Here is an 18,431-nt window from a genome sequence, read left to right as displayed (position 1 = left end):
ATGGATTTTTCTATTGCTTATATTTTCCTGCCTATGGCTTATTTCTAAGGCTCATCTTCACCATACAAATGATTACATTTGATGTACAGTACGTTTGACATCTTTGACAAAGCAAAGACTAACATTAGGCTTCATTGCTATGACAAAGAGATGAGTTGAGAGATTGTTCACTGACCTGTTATCTGGGTATCAGAGGATCCGTATGAGTTCTCCTTTGTCTTCTTCCTGTGACAGAAAGACAAATGCTGGGGTGAACTCCAGTGACAGGGAGGACAGGGATGCCCCCTCGCCCTTTCCCATGATAACCTCCTGGGAGGGGAGGTGGAGCTGACACAGGGGGATAGGGTCGCCTTTATCCCCTACACACACACGCACCCTTTTCTCATTTATCTTCGTTTCACCCTCTCTCTTCTCTCTAGGGACTCATGCAGTTGCCACATGTTCTGACCCATGACCCCTTAAGCCCCTCTCCCTACCACCTCCAATAATTCTGTGCTGGACTCTGATGTGTCTCTGACTGGTTCTAATTTTTACAGATCGGACAGAATTGGCAGAGGTGGGGGTGTTGCCACATATACAGTACCAGTCAAAATTTTGGACACACCTACTCATTCAAGGGTTTCTTTATTTTTACGATTTTCTACATTGTAGGATAATAGTGAAAACATCAAAACTATGAAATAACACATATGGAATCATATAGAAACCAAGAAAGTGTTAAACAAATCCAAAAATATATTTTATTTTTGAGATTCTCCAAAGTAGCCAGCCTTTGCCTTGATGACAGCTTTGCACACTCTTGGCATTCTCTCAACCAGCTTCATGACGTAGTCACCTGGAATGCATTTCAATTAACAGGTGTGCCTTGTTAAAAGTTAATTTGTGGAATTTCTTTCCTTCTTAATGCGTTTGAGACAATCAGTTGTGTTGTGACAAGGTGGGGGTATACAGAAGATAGCCCTATTTGGTAAAAGACCAAGTCCATATTATGGCAAGAACTCAAATAAGAAAAGAGAAACAACAGTCCATCATTACTTCAAGACATGAAGGAGGTCAGTCAATCCAGAACATTTCAAGAACTGCAGTTGCAAAAACCATCAAGCGCTATGAGGAAACTGGCTCTCATGAGGACCGCCACAGGAAAGGAATACCCAGAGTTACCTCTGCTGCAGAGGATAAGTTCATTAGAGTCACCAGCCTCAGAAATTGCAGCCCAAATAAATGCTTCACAGAGTTCAAGTAACAGTCACATCTCAACATCAACTGTTCAGAGGAGACTGCGTGAATCAGGCCTTCGTGGTCAAATTGCTACAAAGAAACCACTACTAAAGGACACCAATAAGAAGAAGAGACTTAATTGGGCCAAGAAACATGAGCAATGGACATTAGACCGGTGGAAATCTGTCCTTTGGTATGATGAGTCCAAATTTGAGATTTTTGGTTCCAACAGCTGTGTCTTTGTGAGACATAGAGTAGGTGAACGGATGATCTCTGTATGTGTGGTTCCCACCATGAAGCATGGAGGAGGTATGATGGTGCTTTAATGGTGACATTGTCTGTGATTTATTTAGAATTCAAGGCACACTTAACTAGCATGGCTACCACAGCATTCTGCAATGATATGCCATCCCATCTGGTTTGCGCTTAGTGGGACTATTAGTGATGCACCGATATTACATTTTTGGCCGATACCCGATATTTTCCTTGCCAAAAAAACGATACCGATATTAACATTTTTAGCGGCCTTTTAAGCATTCTAGTACAGTTAAATAGTTAACACACACAGATGGACACAGTGGTCTAAGGCACTGCATCTCAGTGCAAGAGGCGTGACTACAGTCCCTGGTTTGAATCCAGGCTGTATCACATCTGGCCGTGATTGGGAATCCCATAGGGCGGTGCACAATTGGCCCAGCGTCGTTCGGGGTAGGCCGTCATTGTAAATAAGAATTTGTTCTTAACTGACTTGCCTAGTTAAATAAACGTTACACACACACACAGACCAAAAAGTTATTTTGTTGGCATTTATGTAGGTCCCCATTACCAGTAAAACATAATCAAAACCTATTTCTTTCACTTGCTGTGCTGTTTCGTTGTTCATTTGTTCAGTCGTTTCATTCTCAACCAGGATTTCAATCATATATGTCAAGCAGTGAAGTTTCAGCTCTGTCTGTCCGTTGCCTCTCTTCCTCTGAGCACACTGTCACTGTGTCCATTTCCATCTTGTCCAGCTGTGTATGTAACATTTCTCGTAAACCCTGTTTCTTGTCTGCATTGAAGTAGCGGTCCTTGTACATAGCATCGAGCATGGTGGCGACACAGTAAAGAGAAAATGCCACCGAATTGCTTGTTCACAGCCTGTGTTGGCAGTTTTGTTGAGCAGGCGTCTCAATGCCATGACAAAGGGTATCACATCTGCTGCAGGTGCAGTTGATGAGCTTATTTCTCCAGTCAGTTGTTTGAATGGAGCTAGGAGTGTTCATGTTTCCAAGTTTCAAATAAGTTCTCAAATGCCATTGAAATGGCAGCAGCGGTATGACAAACAGCACAATCATGAGCAGGCAATACAACTTTCCTCAGTACGAAATCCTCGACGACCCACTGTGCTGTCAAACTCAGTATGCTCATAGGGCTGATATCGCTGGTCCAAATGTCAGTCGTGAAGCTAATAGCAGTGATGATATTACTGTGTAACTCCGGTAGGGCAACATCTGAAAAATAGCGCACTTGGTAGTGTGTACCAGTGCTCGACCAGTCGGCGAAAGCCAACATCACCCACGACAGAGAACGGTTGATTGTCAAGGGCAATGAATTCCATTATCTTCGCATTAATGGATTTCGCCTTTGAGTTGTCTCGCTGAAATGTTCTTACTCTTTCAAATGACTGCTCAATCCACACAGCAGACATAGTGGGCTAGGTCAGGAATGCTGTGTTGCACGTGTATCGCTAAATTTTATATGGCGTCATTATGTCATGTACCTACGTTATATAGGTATGCACGTCAGCTTTGACATCGGCGTTAAACTAGACATCGGGCCAATACTGATGCTGGCATTTTTAGCTAATATCGTCCGATTTTGACATGTTCACCGATATATTGTGCATCCCTAGGGACTATCATTTGTTTTTCAACAGGACAATGACCCAAAACACATCTCCAGGCTGTGTAAGGGCCATTTGACCATGAAGGAGAGTGATGGTGCTGCATCAGATTACCTGGCCTCCACAATCACCCAACCTCAACCAAATTGAGATGGTTTGGGATGAGTTGGACCGCAGAGTGAAGGAAAAGCAGCCAACAAGTGCTCAGCATATGTGGGAACTCCTTCAAGACTGTTTTGCACACTCCTTCAAAAGCATTCCTCATGAAGCTGGTTGAGAGAATGCCAAGAGTGTGCAAAGCTGTCATCAAGGCACTGGGTGGCTACTTTGAAGAATATAAAATGTATTTAGATTTGTTTAACACTTTTTTTGGTTACTACATGTTTCCATATGTGTTATTTCATAGTTTTGATGTAGAAAATGTAGAAAATAGTAAAAAATAAAGAAAAACCCTTGAATGAGTAGGTGTGCCCAAACTTTTGACTGGTACTGTATATCTATATTTTTTGTTGTTGTAATTTTTACCCCTTTTTTCTCCCCAATTTCGTGATTACGATCTTGTCTCATCGCTGCAACTCCTCAACGGGCTCGGCATAGACGAAGGTGGAATCATGCGTCCTCCAAAACATGACCCACCAAGCTGTGGTTCTTAACCTCTCTTGGGTAGGGGGCAGTATTTTCACATCCGGATGAAAAGCGTGCCCAAAGTAAACTGCCTGCTACTCAGGCCCGGAAGCTAGGATATGCATATAATTGGTAGATTTGGATAGAAAACACACTAAAGTTTCTAAAACTGTTAGAATAATGTCTGTGAGTATAACAGAACTTATTTGGCAGGCAAAACTCAGAGGACAAACCATCCAGGAAAAAAAGATTGAGTTCACTGTGTTTTCTATTGGTTTTCTATGGGAAACTAGATTTATGAGGCACCTGGTTGCAGTTCCTATTACTTCCACTAGATGTCAACAGTCTTTAGAAATTGGTTGATGTTTTTCCTTTGAGAAATGAAGAAGTACGGCTATTCAGAATGAGTGTGAAGCCAAGTGGACTCTTTCGTTTGGGGCGCGCGCCCTGGAGCTTGCTCCACTTTGATTTTATCCGCTATTGAACACAGTATATTCCATCTTACATTTTATCGATTATTTACGTTTTAGGATACCTAAGGATGGATTAGGAAAGTTGTTTGATATGTTTGGACCAAGTTTACAGGTAACTTAGTAGATCATTTGTAGTCATGTTGGGCGAGTTGGAACCGGTGTTTTTCTGAATCAAACGCGCCAAATAAATTGACATTTTGGGGATATAAAAAAGGAGTTTATCGAACAAAAGGACCATTTGTGATGTTTCTGGGACATATTGGAGTGCCAACAGAAGAAGATCTTCAAAGGTAAGGCATATATTATATCGCTATTTCTGACTTTCGTGTCGCACCTGCTTGGTTGAAATATGATTTTCATGTGTTTGTATGGTGGGGTGCTGTCCTCAGATAAATCGCATGGTTTGCTTTCGCCGTAAAGCCTTTTTGAAATCTGACACGGTGGCTGGATTAACAAGAAGTTAAGCTTTATTTGGTGTATTGCACTTGTGATTTTATGAAAGTTAAATATTTCTAATAATTTAATTTAATTTAGCGGAACGTCTAGCCGTAACAGATTTTAACAGGGGCAAAACTAAATACATGTTGTTTTCAAGTTCTTGTAAGATTGAAGATGTGATCCATCTGAGACACTCATCGGATGGTTCTATAATCAAACGAGTCCCTGAAAATGATTTAAAGCTTAATAAACATACGATTGAGCTTGTTAAGAAGCTAACATTTAAAGTGGGCTTTTTTTTACAGAAACAGATCTAGCCTCTCTCTAGTCAACAAGAAGCAGATTATGCAGTCAACCTTTTTATCGGTTCTTGATTACGGTGAAACTATTTATCAAATTGCAGCTGCCACTACTCTATGTTAGGAATATTTTTTTATTTAACCTTTATTTAACTAGGTAAGTCAGTTAAGAACACGTTCTTATTTACAATGACGGCCTACCAAAAGGCCTCCTACGGGGACGGGGGCTGGGATTTAAAAATAAATAAATAAATAAATAAATAAATAAATAAATATATATATATATATATATATATATATATATATATATATATATATATATATATATATATATAGGACAAGCATAGCATGGCAGCAACACAACATGGCAGCAGCACAACATGGTAGCAGCACAAAACATGGTACAAACATTATTGGGCACAGACAACAGCACAAAGGGCAAGAAGGTAGAGACAACAATACATCACGCAAAGCAGTCACAACTGTCAGTAAGAGTGTCCATGATTGAGTCTCTGAATGAACAGATTGAGATAAAACTGTCCAGTTTGAGTGTTTGTTGCAGCTCGTTCCAGTTGCTAGCTGCAATGAACTGAAAAGAGGAGCGACCCAGGGATGGGTGTGCTTTCGGGACCTTTAACAGAATGTGACTGGCAGAACGGGTGTTGTATGTGGAGGATGAGGGCTGCAGTAGATATCTCAGATGGGGGGGAGTGAGGCCTAAGAGTGTTTTATAAATAAGCATCAACCAGCAGCTTCGATTGGATGCTTTGGTGTCCCTAGGGCAATTCTTGTATAATGAAGAATGCGTTTGTTTTAATTGACGTGTTCACTTTTGTATTGTGCAGGGCTCATTTGCAAAAGAGACTTTATTTCAACAGGGAAGTCATATTGAGACTAAAGGTAAATAATAACCAAAGACAATGAAGGCTGATAGTAAAGAGATTCATGGTACGTGTGGTGCATCCTCCTCCTTGGGCGACAGGCAGCCTAGTGGTTAGAACGTTGGACAAGTAACCGAAAGGTTGCAAGATCGAATCCCCGAGCTGACCAGGTAAAAATCTGTCATTCTGTCCCTTAACCCACTGTTCCTAGGCCGTCATTGAAAATATAATTTGTTCTTAACTGACTTGCCTAGTTAAATAAAGGTACAATTTAAAAAAAATAGTGTTCTGACGACTGTGGTTGTGTTGGTAGTCAGGTCAGGCTCGTTATGCTATCTGAGCAACAGACAGGCAGCCATTCCAAAGGACCGTTCTAGGAATCTCCCTGACCCTCATTGTCCTACAGTATATAGTGTATCTTCCCTCACTCTAATCTATTTCTTCTCTTCCACTCTCCCATTTCCTGAAAACATCTCCCTCTCATGCATACTGACAGAGGCAGACAGACAACATCTCCCACACATACGTAACAGACATACTTTAGGGAGTAGGCACACGGTAGAGATAACCCACTGCTATGGGGACGTATAAGGTCAGGCTAATCTGAGTTTCTCAGTCATGTTGTCATGGGGACAGGAAATGCACAAGTTATGAAGGTATAAGCTCTCCTTACACAACCTTCTCTAAAAACATTACATTATCTATTCAAATGACATGACCAAGTCGCTTACTTCTGCAGCATCTTGAATACACAAATCCCAACCAGCAGGAGCACCACAGATAAGACTATGGGTACGACGATGATGGCCAGCTTCCCTGAGAATAGAGATGAGAGGAGCGAGCATGTTAGCCAGCTATTACAGAAACAAACAGAAGGCATCTGGTGGATGGTTAATGCAGTGTTTTAATGAGATGGGTACCGCGGTATGCCTGGGAGAGCACTGGCTCAGTGATCTCTTCGTCCCCCACCGGAGGCTTGGGTTTGGTGGGTAATGTGACCTGAGACGACATGTTCACTAAGGAGAGAGAGGGAGCGAAGAGGAAGAGAGAGAGCGGGGGGGGGGGGTTTAGCTGTGAGCAGGTTTGACAAAAACTTGATACAGCCCAAAACCAAAATAACAGAACTAACTTACTTCCCCACTTTATTGTAATGTACTGTAAAACAACAGATCAGTAGTTATCTAATATGAAACTCTGTTTCATAATTGTCCTCTCAGAAGGATTATCTACAGTTGAAGTCGGAAGTTTACATACACCTTAGCCAAATACATTTAAACTCAGTTTTCACAATTCCTGACACTTAATCCTAGTAAAAATTCCCTGTCTTATGTCAGTTAGGATCACCACTTTATTTTAATAATGTGAAATGTCAGAATAATAGTAGAGAGAATGATTTATTTCAGCTTTTATTTATTTTATCACATTCCCAGTGGGTCTGAAGTCTACATACACTCAATTAGTATTTGGTAGCATTGCCTTTAAATTGTTTAACTTGGGTCAAACGTTTCAGGTAGCCTTCCACAAGCTTCCCACAATAAGTTGGGTGAATTTTGGCCCATTCCTCCTGACAGAGCTGGTGTAACTGAGTCAAGTGTGTAGGCCTCCTTGCTCACACACACACTTTTTCAGGTCTGCCCACACATTTTCTATAGGATTGAGCTCAGGGCTTTGTGATGGCCACTCCAATACCTTGACTTTGTTGTCCTTAAGCCATTTTGCCACAACTTTGGAAGTATGCTTGGGGTCATTGTCCATTTGGAAGACCCAGTTGCGACCAAGCTTCAACTTCCTGACTGATGTCTTGAGATGTTGCTTCAATATATCCACATACCTTTCCTTCTTCATGATGCCATCTATTTTGTGAAGTGCACCAGTCCCTCCTGCAGCAAAGCACCCCCACAACTTGATGCTGCCACCTCCGTGCTTCATGGTTGGGATGGTGTTCTTCAGCTTGCAAGCCTCCCCCCCTTTCCTCTAAACATAACGATGGTCATTATGGCCAAACAGTTCTATTTTTGTTTAATCAGACCAGAGGACATTTCTCCAAAAAGTACGATCTTTGTCCCCATGTGCAGTTGCAAACCGTAGTCTGGCTTTTTTCTGGCGGTTTTGGAGCAGTGGCTTCTTCCTTGCTGAGCGGCCTTTCAGGTTATGTCGATATAGAACTCGTTTTACTGTGGATATAGATACTTTTGTACCTGTTTCCTCCAGCATCTTCACAAGGTACTTTGATGTTGTTCTGGGATTGATTTGCACTTTTCACACCAAAGTACGTTCATCTCTAGGACAGAATGTGTCTCCTTCCTGAGCGGTATGACGGCTGCGTGGTCCCATGGTGTTTATACTTGTGTACTATTGTTTGTACAGATGAACGTAGTACCTTCAGGCGTTTGAAAATTGCTCCCAAGGATGAATCAGACTTGTGGAGGTCTACAATTTATTTTCTGAGGTCTTGGCTGATTTCTTTTGATTTCCCCTTGACGTCAAGCAAAGAGGCACTGAGTTTTAAGGTAGGCCTCGAAATACATCCACAGGTACACCTCCAATTGACTCAAATGATGTCAATTAGCCTATCAGAAGCTTCTAAAGCCATAACATAATTTTCTGGAATTTCCCAAGCTGTTTAAAGGCAGAGTCAACTTAGTGTATGTAAACTTCTGACCCACTGGAATTGTGATACAGTGAATTATAAGTGAAATAATCTGTCTGTAAACAATTGTTGGAAAAATGACTTGTTTCATGCACAAAGTAGATGTCCTAACCGACTTGCCAAAACTATAGTTTGTTAACAAGAAATGTGTGGAGTGGTAGAAAAACGAGTTTTAATGACTCCAACCTAAGTGTATGTAAACTTCTGACTTCAACTGTACATGTAGTCATCAATCACTATCTACTAACTCACTGATAATACTATCTGGTATCGTAGCCAGACCCACACACTCAGTACTGTGGTCTGGACATGGGGTTAGGATGAGTACCTCTGACATAGGTATTAGGGTTAGGATGAGTACTTCTGACATGGGGGTTAGGGTTCGGGTGTGTAGCTCTGAGATGGGGGTTCGGGTGTGTAGCTCTGAGATGGGGGTTAGGATGTGTACCTCTGAGATGGGGGTTAGGATGTGTACCTCTGACATGGGGGATAGGTTTAGGGTGTGTAGCTCTGAGATGGGGGTTAGGATGTGTACCTCTGAGATGGGGGTTAGGATGTGTACCTCTGAGATGGGGGTTAGGATGTGTACCTCTGAGATGGGTGCAGCCCAGCAGCTCTACCCTCATGACGATCCTCTGGTGCCATGTTTGAGGGATGATCCGCAGGTAGCGGGCTATGATTGGATTGTGGAAGGTGTTCCTGGTCTGATGCAGACTGTCCTGGTTCCCCTCAAATATCTGACAGGGAGGAAGGGAGAGACAGAGGGAGTGAGGGGGAGGTGGTCACAAGGTTTAATGGAAGGCATGCATTCTTGTGATTCATCGGCAACATAACACATTGATTACGTTTAAAGAAATTGTTGGCCAATAACACATACCGAAATGTATATTGTTCCATGATCAGGCAATTCAATATTGCAGTCAGATATTAGGTAATTGAATCTGCAGTACTCACCATGTATTGTGTGCTGTTGTTCTGTGTGTACGTCCTCCACCGACTCCTCTCCTTGTGAACTATCTTGAAGCTCCTCACATAGTAGTGATAGTCCAACATAGTAGAGCCAGTCGTGATAATCCCTGGAAAACAAAAAATAGAGAAGGTAAAAACTCGAAATCTCACTTTCTATTGTTCAACATTTTTCATCCCCTTTTCTCTGTCTGTCTCCAGGGCAGTGATGTCACTCGTTGGTCAGCCCTGGAATGTGCTGGAACAGGGAAAGGAGACATCACCTCAGAGAGCAGAACAGTCACTGCAACACCAAGGGGAAACCCTCCCAGACATTTGCAGCTCCCAGACAGCCATGATGAGCATTTTTGTGGCAAATGAGCGCCTGACACAGGGCCAGAACAATATGGCGGCAGACGGGGGACCCGCAACATGTCATTACACAGGGCATTGTGGTTCATATGGAGACGCAGTGCAACCTATCATTATAGGAAATGACTGTCATATTTCAAAGACAGAATCGCAGACTCTCAAGGTATTTCTTGGTTTCACGGCTAAAATGTACTTTTTGTTGCATAAAGAGCAACAGGGGTTTCCAATGCACAATTGTTGACACCGACAACAACAGAAATCCAATCTGCCATAATACGAGTATCAGAAAGGCAGGATCCTTAAGGAAAGAAAGGGTTGTATTCTTCAGGCTATATAGTCTTACGATTGTTGCACAACAACAATTCTTCCAAACAGTGCTTCCATTTTCAAGGAACCGCATTCCAATCAAAACGATGTTCCCCTTAGAGCTGGATTTCTGAACCAGCAGACAAAGCGAGACATTCTTCATTGACTGGAACCCAATGTGTTGTAAAGTAGCATGAAATGAACTTGGGACTTGCTGACTTCACACACCACACTCAAAATAAACTATTGCATTGTGCTACACTTAAACAGGCCTTGAAAGTCACTTTCTTGTTTGTGGAGGAGCAGCACAGAGGGGCATTCTCTCCCTTCATGCATTACTGAGAAGTGGTCTAATACATTAGATTACTGGTCTAATGCTGTGTGTGTGTGTGTGTGTGTCTGCGTATGTGCTACAGTTTTAGTGGTGAGCCCTCCAGAGTTAAATCAAAAGAAAGGCCCATTTATAAGAGAAATTACCCCCTTTAAACAACCCCCTGGATCAGATCTCATTCTATCCCTTCTCAGCTTTTTCCGACAGATGTGTGTGTGTGTATGTGTGTGTGTGTGTGTGTGTGTGTGTGTGTGTGTGTGTGTGTGTACGTACGTGTTGAGCCTTAATCCTATTACCATCCTCTACAGAGGGCTACGAATGGGGTTCGCAGCCAGGTAGGAGAGGGTTAAATCTAAACGCCTGTTTTTAATTGATACCATGGGGGGAGGAAATTGCCATTGATCCTAAAAGACTTGGCCAAGAACACCAAGGCTTCTACTTTATTACAGTTAACTGTAATGTTAACAGTATGCTGAGCATTGAGCAGGCCTAGTAAGAAGGGATTGCCATTCATCAGGAGAGATAGATTGGCAACGGTGGAAATCTGTACCAGTAGAATACAACCAAATCTCGAAATTACAGATGATGTGAAAAACACCTTAAAATAAGCTTAGCCTGGTAAACTAAAAGGTACAGTGCCTTCAGAAAGTATTAATTCACATCACAATTCTTCAAGCTCTGTCAAATTGCTTGTTGCTCACTGCTAGACAACCATTTGCAGGTCTTGCCATAGAATTTCAAGCAGATTTAAGTAAAAACTGTAACTTGGTCACTCAGGCACATTCCCTGTCATCTTGGTAAGAAACTCCAGTGTAGAGAAAAAAGAAAAAAAAAAGTTTACACACTGCTAAGAATGGTTGGAACAAATTGACTTCTCCTCCTCCTCTCTGTCCGTCCGTCCGTCCACGGGGATAAAGAATAGACACAGTGCCGGACTTCCCTTACGGCACCCTATTCCCTATTTAGTGCGCCATAGGGCTCTGGTCAAAAGTGGTGCGCTGAATGAGGAATAGGGTGCCATTTCAGACACAGACAGTATATATCTGAGATGTCAGGACCTGGAGGGAAGGCACTAAGAGGTAAAGCCCCCCCCCCCCCCCCCCCCTTCAATTTCCAGATTTGTTGCCGTGCTGTTTGTTGCTACTTGACTATCTGCCAAACTCTTCGGTTTTTACTTTTAATATATTTATCAACAAGTTTTTTTCTCGCTCAACTAAGCAACGAGTCGGAGTCAGAGGCCGAGCCTTCTCAGGTCTCTCCTCCACCCGTTATGGGGTCTGCGCCGCCGAAGCCTCCCACCATTAGCTCTGACAAATTGAAAACCCTAGTTATTGGCGACTCCATTACCCGCGGTCCCAAAGCGCAACATAGCTTCAGCGTGTAAATCAGCTTGAAAGACGTTTTACAAATCAGCTAGAAAGATGAGGAGTGACGGACTCCATCCTAGCTGGAGGGGTGATCTCATCTTATCTAACTCCTCTAGCTTCACAATGAGATAGGGTGCAGGCAGGACAGGCAGCAGGCTGTTAGCCAGGCTGCCAGCTTAGTGGAGTCTGCCACTAGCACAGTCAGTGTAGTCCGCTCAGTTATCCCCATTGAGACCGTGTCTGTGCCTCGATCTAGGTTGAGCAAAATAAAACAAAACATGGCGGTGTTCGCCTTAGCAATCTCACTGGAATAAAGACCTCCTCCATTCCTGTCATTATTGAAAGAGATTGTAATATGTCACATCTCAAAATAGGGTTACTTAATGTTCGATCCCTCACTTCCAAGGCAGTCATAGTCAATGAACTAATCACTGATCATAATCTTGATGTGATTGGCCTGACTGAAACATGGCTCAAGCCTGATGAATTTACTGTGTTAAATGAGGCTTCTCCTCCTGGTTACACTAGTGACCATATCCCCTGCGCATCCCGCAAAGGCGAAGGTGTTGCTAACATTTATGACAAAATAATGACTGCGTTTTCGTCTTTTGAGCTTCTAGTCATGAAATCTATGCAGCCTACTCAATCACTTTTTATAGCTACTGTTTACAGGCCTCCTGGGCCGTATACAGCGTTCCTCACCGAGTTCTCTGAATTCCTATCGGACCTTGTAGTCATGGCAGATAATATTCACATTTTTGGTGACTTTAATATTCACATGGAAAAGTCCACAGACCCACTCCAAAAGGCTTTCGGAGCCATCATTGACTCAGTGGGTTTTGTCCAACATGGATCATCAAAAGCCGTGCTATAAATTCTCAGACAACCAAAAGATTCCTAGAGGCCCTTCCAGACTCCCTCCACCTACCCAAGGACGTCGGGAGTACAAAAATCGGTTAACCACCTAACCGAGGATCTTTATTTAACCTTGCGTAATACCCTAAAACAAAAAACATTTGTCACAAGAAATTTGCTCACTGGTATACAGAAAATAGCCGAGCCCTGAAGGAAGCTTCCAGAAAATTCGAACGGAAATGGCGTTCCACCAAACTGGAAGTATTCCGACCAGCTTTGAAAGACAGTACCGCGCAATATCAAAAAGCCCTCACTGCTGCTCGATCATCCTATTTTTCCAACCTAATTGAAGAGAATAAGAACAATCCAAAATGTATTTTTGAAACTGTCGCAAAGCTAACTAAAAAGCAGCATTCAACAAGAGAGGATAGCTTTCACTTCCGCAGTGATACATTCATGAACTTCTTAGATGAAAAGATCATGATCATTAGAAAGCAAACTACGGACCACTTTGAATCTGCGTATTTCTCCAAAGCTCAGTTGTTCTGAGTCTGCACAGAACTGCCAGGACCTAGGATCAATGGAGACACTCAAGTTTTTTAATCCTGTATCTCTTGAGACATTCATGAAAATAGTCATGGCCTCTAAACCGTCAAGCTGCATTCTGGACCCTATTCCAACTAAACTACTGAAAGAGCTGCTTCTTGTGCTTGGCCCTCCTATTTTGAACATAATAAATGGCTCCCTATCCACCGGATGTGTACCAAACTCACTAAAAGTGGCAGTAATAAAGTGTCATGACTCTCCTGTGAGGATCCGCAGAGGGGGAGAGGGATGAATTTGGCCTGGTTTTATGACAACTTCTCTAGGGTAGGGGGCAGTATTTTGACGTCCGGATGAAAGGTGTGCCCAAATTAAACTGCCTGCTACTCAGGCTCAGAAGGTAGGATATGCATTGGTAGATTTGGATATAAAACGCTCTGAAGTTTCTAAAACTGTTTGAATGATGTCTGTGAGTATAACAGAACTCATATGGCAGGCAAAAACCTGAGAAAAATCCAACCAGGAAGTGTGGAAATCTGAGGCTTGTAGTTTAAGTGATTGCCTATGCAGTACACAGTGACTTAGGGTTCATTTTCCACTAGATGTCAACAGTCTTTAGAACGTTGTTTCATGCTTCTACTGTGAATATGGAGCGAACAAGAGGGCCTGGAGTCAGATGAGTGAGGAAATGACATGAGCTCAGAGGCGCTCGCTCACGTGAGTGTGAGCTGTGTTCCTTTTCTTTTCTGAAGACATTGGAATTGTCTGGTTGGAATATTACTGAAGATTTATGTTAAAAACATCCTAAAGATTGATGCTATACATCGTTTGACATATTTCTACGAACGTAAATAACTTTTTTTGACTTTTCGTCGTGACATTTTCACGCGCTTCCTGCATTTGGAGTAGTGGACTGAACGCACAAACAAAAAGGAGGTATTTGGACATAAATGATGGACTTTATCGAACAAACAAACATTTATTGCGGATCTGGGATTCCTGGGAGTGCATTCTGATGAAGATCATCAAAGGTAAGTGAATATTTATAATATTATTTCAGAGTTTTATTGACTCCACAAAATGGCAGGTTTGGTTTCGTGTCTGAACGCTGTACTCAGAGTATTGCAATGTGTGCTTTCGCTGTAAAGTTTTTTTAAAATCTGACACAGCGGTTGCATTAAGGAGAAGTGTATCTATAATTCTTTGAATTACAGTTTAATATTTTATTAACGTTTATGATGAGTATTTCTGTAAATTGATGTGCTCATTCACCAAAAGTTTTGGGAGGCAAAACATTTCTGAACATTATACGCCAATGTAAAATGTGGTTTTTGGATATAAATAAGAACTTTATCGAGCAAAACATATATGTATTGTGTAACATGAAGTCCTATGAGTGCTATCTGATGAAGATCATCAAAGGTTAGTGATTCATTTTAGCTGTATTTCTGTTTTTTTGTGATGCCTCTCCTTGCTTGGAAAATAGCTGTGTGGTTTTTCTTGTCAAGGTGATGTCCTAACATAATCTAATCCTATGCTTTCGCCATAAAGCCTTTTTGAAATCAGACAATGTGGTTGGATTAACGAGAAGATTGTCTTTAAAATGGTGTAAAATACTTGTATGCGTGAGAAATTTGAATTATGAGATTTTTGTTGTTTTGAATTCGGCGCCCTGCTATTTCACTGGCTGTAGAATAGTGTGTCCCGCAGGTGGGATGGTCACGTCCCACATACCCAAGAGAGGTTAACAACCGGATCATGAATACCTTGCAGAAACTCTGCCTTTGGGCTCTGCAGTATTGACAATGGAATGTCTGAGTGTTACAACAGGTAGACACTTGTCCAAAACTTTAACATCAAAAGGTTGGACATTGAAACAATATTTGTAACATAAATAATGTGGGAAATGGTTGGTGGGGCTCTAAACAATAATCATGTCAAATAAGTTGTTGTTTTGTGATATCATTAAGGATGGTTGAACCAAATAACGGTAACTCAAAAATGTATACGTCCCAGTTATCAGATTTACAACTAAATGTTGTGGAACTTATATGATTAAATATTAAACTATTTGTGAGAAGACAAAATGTGATTTTAGCCTTCTAAATTGGATAATTGTTTTTCCTGCAAAGTTTTACCCAGTCAGTAACCAGGCCCACGTGAGCACAGACATTATGCCAAAAGGAGGGAACGCCCCTTTTTCCCCAGAGTGTTTATACAAGGACTCCTAATGAAATTTACATTAGACCAGAGAATGTGCGGATCATCCACATGTTGAATTGGTTGGAATCTCTAGAGACCAGACAGCGTGGAGCGGTGGCTACACAGCTGGGAAATGGTTTAAAACTAAAGACCAGTATATGTGCAGCGTGAGCTGAATATGTTACGAACTGGTTTAAGAACTACAATACCAGTATACCCTCTGAAACTCTCTCTTGAAGAAGACTACACAGGAACATTTAGTCTGCAGCTGTTTATGCACTGTTAGCCTAGGAAACTTTACCAAAGACGAGAGACAAAGAACAATTTCCTCTCACCACTATAGGTGGTATTTATTCTAAACAAACTGAGTGAAGGACAAGGCCCACTGAACACTGCGTGGTACACCTAAGGAAGATCTGTTCTAACAGACACTCCTAGACCAAGAAGCTACAACTACAAAGGACATGGTTACCTCTGGTGGACAACCAGAGACTTACACAACCAGAGACTTTCTGTCGACTGACTCCACAGAAAATGGACCGGCCGATTTTAAGAGAGAGAGACGACAAAGACATACAAGCGTAAATATGTACATTGCTTTTCTAAATCTGAATGAGCGGTTGTTAGGGTGCTAAATATCCATATTTACGATGAGCGTATTATTCAACTGTATGTACAATAGTTGAATTCCTTTGTCTCTCCTTCTCCCGCTCTTTCGTTCCCCACCCCCTTTCATTGTGTAACCAGCCATCATATTGAGTTAGTCCACTAGGGACCTTTCATTGCATCATGTTAATAATCAGTGTATAATCTATCCTGTGTGTGTGTTTATGTATTTCTGTGGGATTATTTCATTAGTTAGTAAATAAATAATTAAGACAATTTGTGTAAACTGATTCATCATGGAGACTAGGGTTCGTGCAGATTTACAGGATATTAGAGACGTTCAGAATGAGACTGAAATAGGAGCAAATGATTGATTGATGATGGATAGTATATCGAGATTATCTGATATTTGAGTTAATTTGGGAAATGGTAACTTGTTAAACTTTTGCCGTGGTGCCCCAGATTACTACTTAATTAATTGTTATATGATTAATTGAATCGCGTAATAACTGAACGTGGTATGTAATTATTCAATGAATAGCCGTCATCGCATTAATGGTAGCATCGTCACGACAAAAGCCTATTTTGAAAAAGCCAAACCTTGACCCGGAAAATGTAAAAAAAATTATAAAAAATACTAAAAAAAATGAAAAAAAATTTAAACAAATTTAAAAAAATATAAAAAATAAAATAAAAATAAAATAAAAATCGGCCTATATCGAATCTCCCATTCCTCTCAAATTTTTGGGGAAAAAAATCTGTTGCGCAGCAACTCACTCTTCCTGAAGACAAATAATGTATACAAAATGCTTCAGTCTGGTTTTAGACCCCATCATAGCACTGAGACTGCACTCGGGAAAGTGGTAAATTTCCTTTTAATGGCGTCAGACCAAGGCTCTGCATCTATCCTCGTGATCCTAGACCTTAGCGCTGCTTCTGACACCATCGATCACCACATTCTTTTGGAGAGATTAGAAACCCTAATTGGTCTACATGGACAAGTTCTTGCCTGTTTTAGATCTTATCTGTCAGAAAGATATCAGTTCGTCTCTGTGGATGGTTTGTCCTCTGACAAATCAATTGTACGTTTCAGCGTTCCGTTTTAAGACCACTATTGTTTTCACACACACACACACACACACACACACACACACACACACACATACATACATACATACATACATACATACATACATACATACATACATACATACATACATACATACATACATACATACATACGAGGTCGACCGATTAATCGGAATGGCCGATTTCAAGTTTTCACAACAATTGTAAATCGGTATTTTTGGATGCCGATTTGTATTTATTTTTTTACATTTTTTTTTAAATATTTTTTTAGACCTTTATTTAACCAGGCAAGTCAGTTAAGAACACATTCTTATTTTCAATGACGGCCTAGGAACGGTGGGTTAACTGCCTTGTTCAGGGGCAGAACGACAGATTTTTACCTTGTCAGCTCAGGGATTCAATCTTGCAACCTTACGGTTAACTAGTCCAACGCTCTAACCACCTGCTTTACATTGCATTCCACGAGGTTACGCAAATGCAGTAAGAAGCTAAGGTAAGTTGCTAGCTAGCATTAAACTTATCTTATAAAAAACAATCAATCAATCATAATCACTAGTTAACTACACAAGGTTGATGATATTACTAGTTTGTTTATCTAGCCTGTCCTGCGTTGCATATAATCGCTTAGGTACACGTTGCTCCAACCATAAACATCAATGCCTTTCTTAAAATCAATACACAAGTATATATTTTTAAACCTGCATATTTAGTTAATATTGCCTGCTAACATGAATTTCTTGTAACTAGGGAAAATGTGTCACTTCTCTTGCAAACAGAGTCAGGGTATATGCAGCAGTTTGGGCCGCCTGGCTCGTTGCGAACTGTGAAGACTATTTCTTCAAAGACAGCCAACTTCGCCAAACGGGGATGATTTAACAAAAGCGCATTTGCGAAAAAAAGCACAATCGTTGCACGGCTGTACCTAACCATAAACATCAATGCCTTTCTTAAAATCAATACACAGAAGTATATATTTTTAAACCTGCATATTTAGCTAAAAGAAATCCAGGTTAGCAGGCAATATTTACCAGGTGAAATGGTGTCATTTTGCGTTGATTGCACGCAGTCAGGGTATATGCAACAGTTTGGGCACACTGGCTCGTTGCGAAATAATTTGCCAGAATTTTACGTAATTATGACATAACACTGAAGGTTGTGCAATGTAACAGGAATAACGTTTTGTTTTCGAGATGATAGTTTCCGGATTTGACCATATTAATGACCTAAGGCTCGTGTTTCTGTGTGTTATTATGTTAGAATTAAGTCTATGACTTGATAGAGCAGTCTGACTGAGCGATGGTAGGCACCAGCAGGCTCGTAAGCATTCATTCAAAATAGCACTTTTGT

At 41.2% G+C, this 18,431-nt stretch overlaps 1 protein-coding gene across 5 annotated transcripts in view; it reads right to left on the bottom strand.

The window, feature by feature from the left end:
• Positions 1–18,431, bottom strand: part of LOC115174831 (discoidin, CUB and LCCL domain-containing protein 1-like) — a 47,615-nt gene that overhangs the window by 3,597 nt on the left and 25,587 nt on the right. For 2 of the 5 annotated variants that reach the window (XM_029733755.1, XM_029733754.1), the window contains exons 9-13: positions 9,423–9,544; positions 9,031–9,205; positions 6,739–6,834; positions 6,550–6,634; positions 176–225 (exon numbers count right to left, since the gene is read on the bottom strand). In XM_029733755.1, coding sequence (XP_029589615.1) covers positions 176–225; positions 6,550–6,634; positions 6,739–6,834; positions 9,031–9,205; positions 9,423–9,544 — 528 coding nt within the window. The remainder of the gene's footprint in view (positions 1–175; positions 226–6,549; positions 6,635–6,738; positions 6,835–9,030; positions 9,206–9,422; positions 9,545–18,431) is intronic. The other 3 variants (XM_029733757.1, XM_029733758.1, XM_029733756.1) reach the window with 3 other exon arrangements.

The sequence above is a fragment of the Salmo trutta genome, chromosome 35, assembly GCF_901001165.1.
Source record: "Salmo trutta chromosome 35, fSalTru1.1, whole genome shotgun sequence".
NCBI lineage: Eukaryota > Metazoa > Chordata > Actinopteri > Salmoniformes > Salmonidae > Salmo > Salmo trutta.
The sequence above is the reverse complement of the archived record's forward strand: the minus strand, read 5'-3'. Positions and strand labels throughout refer to the sequence as shown.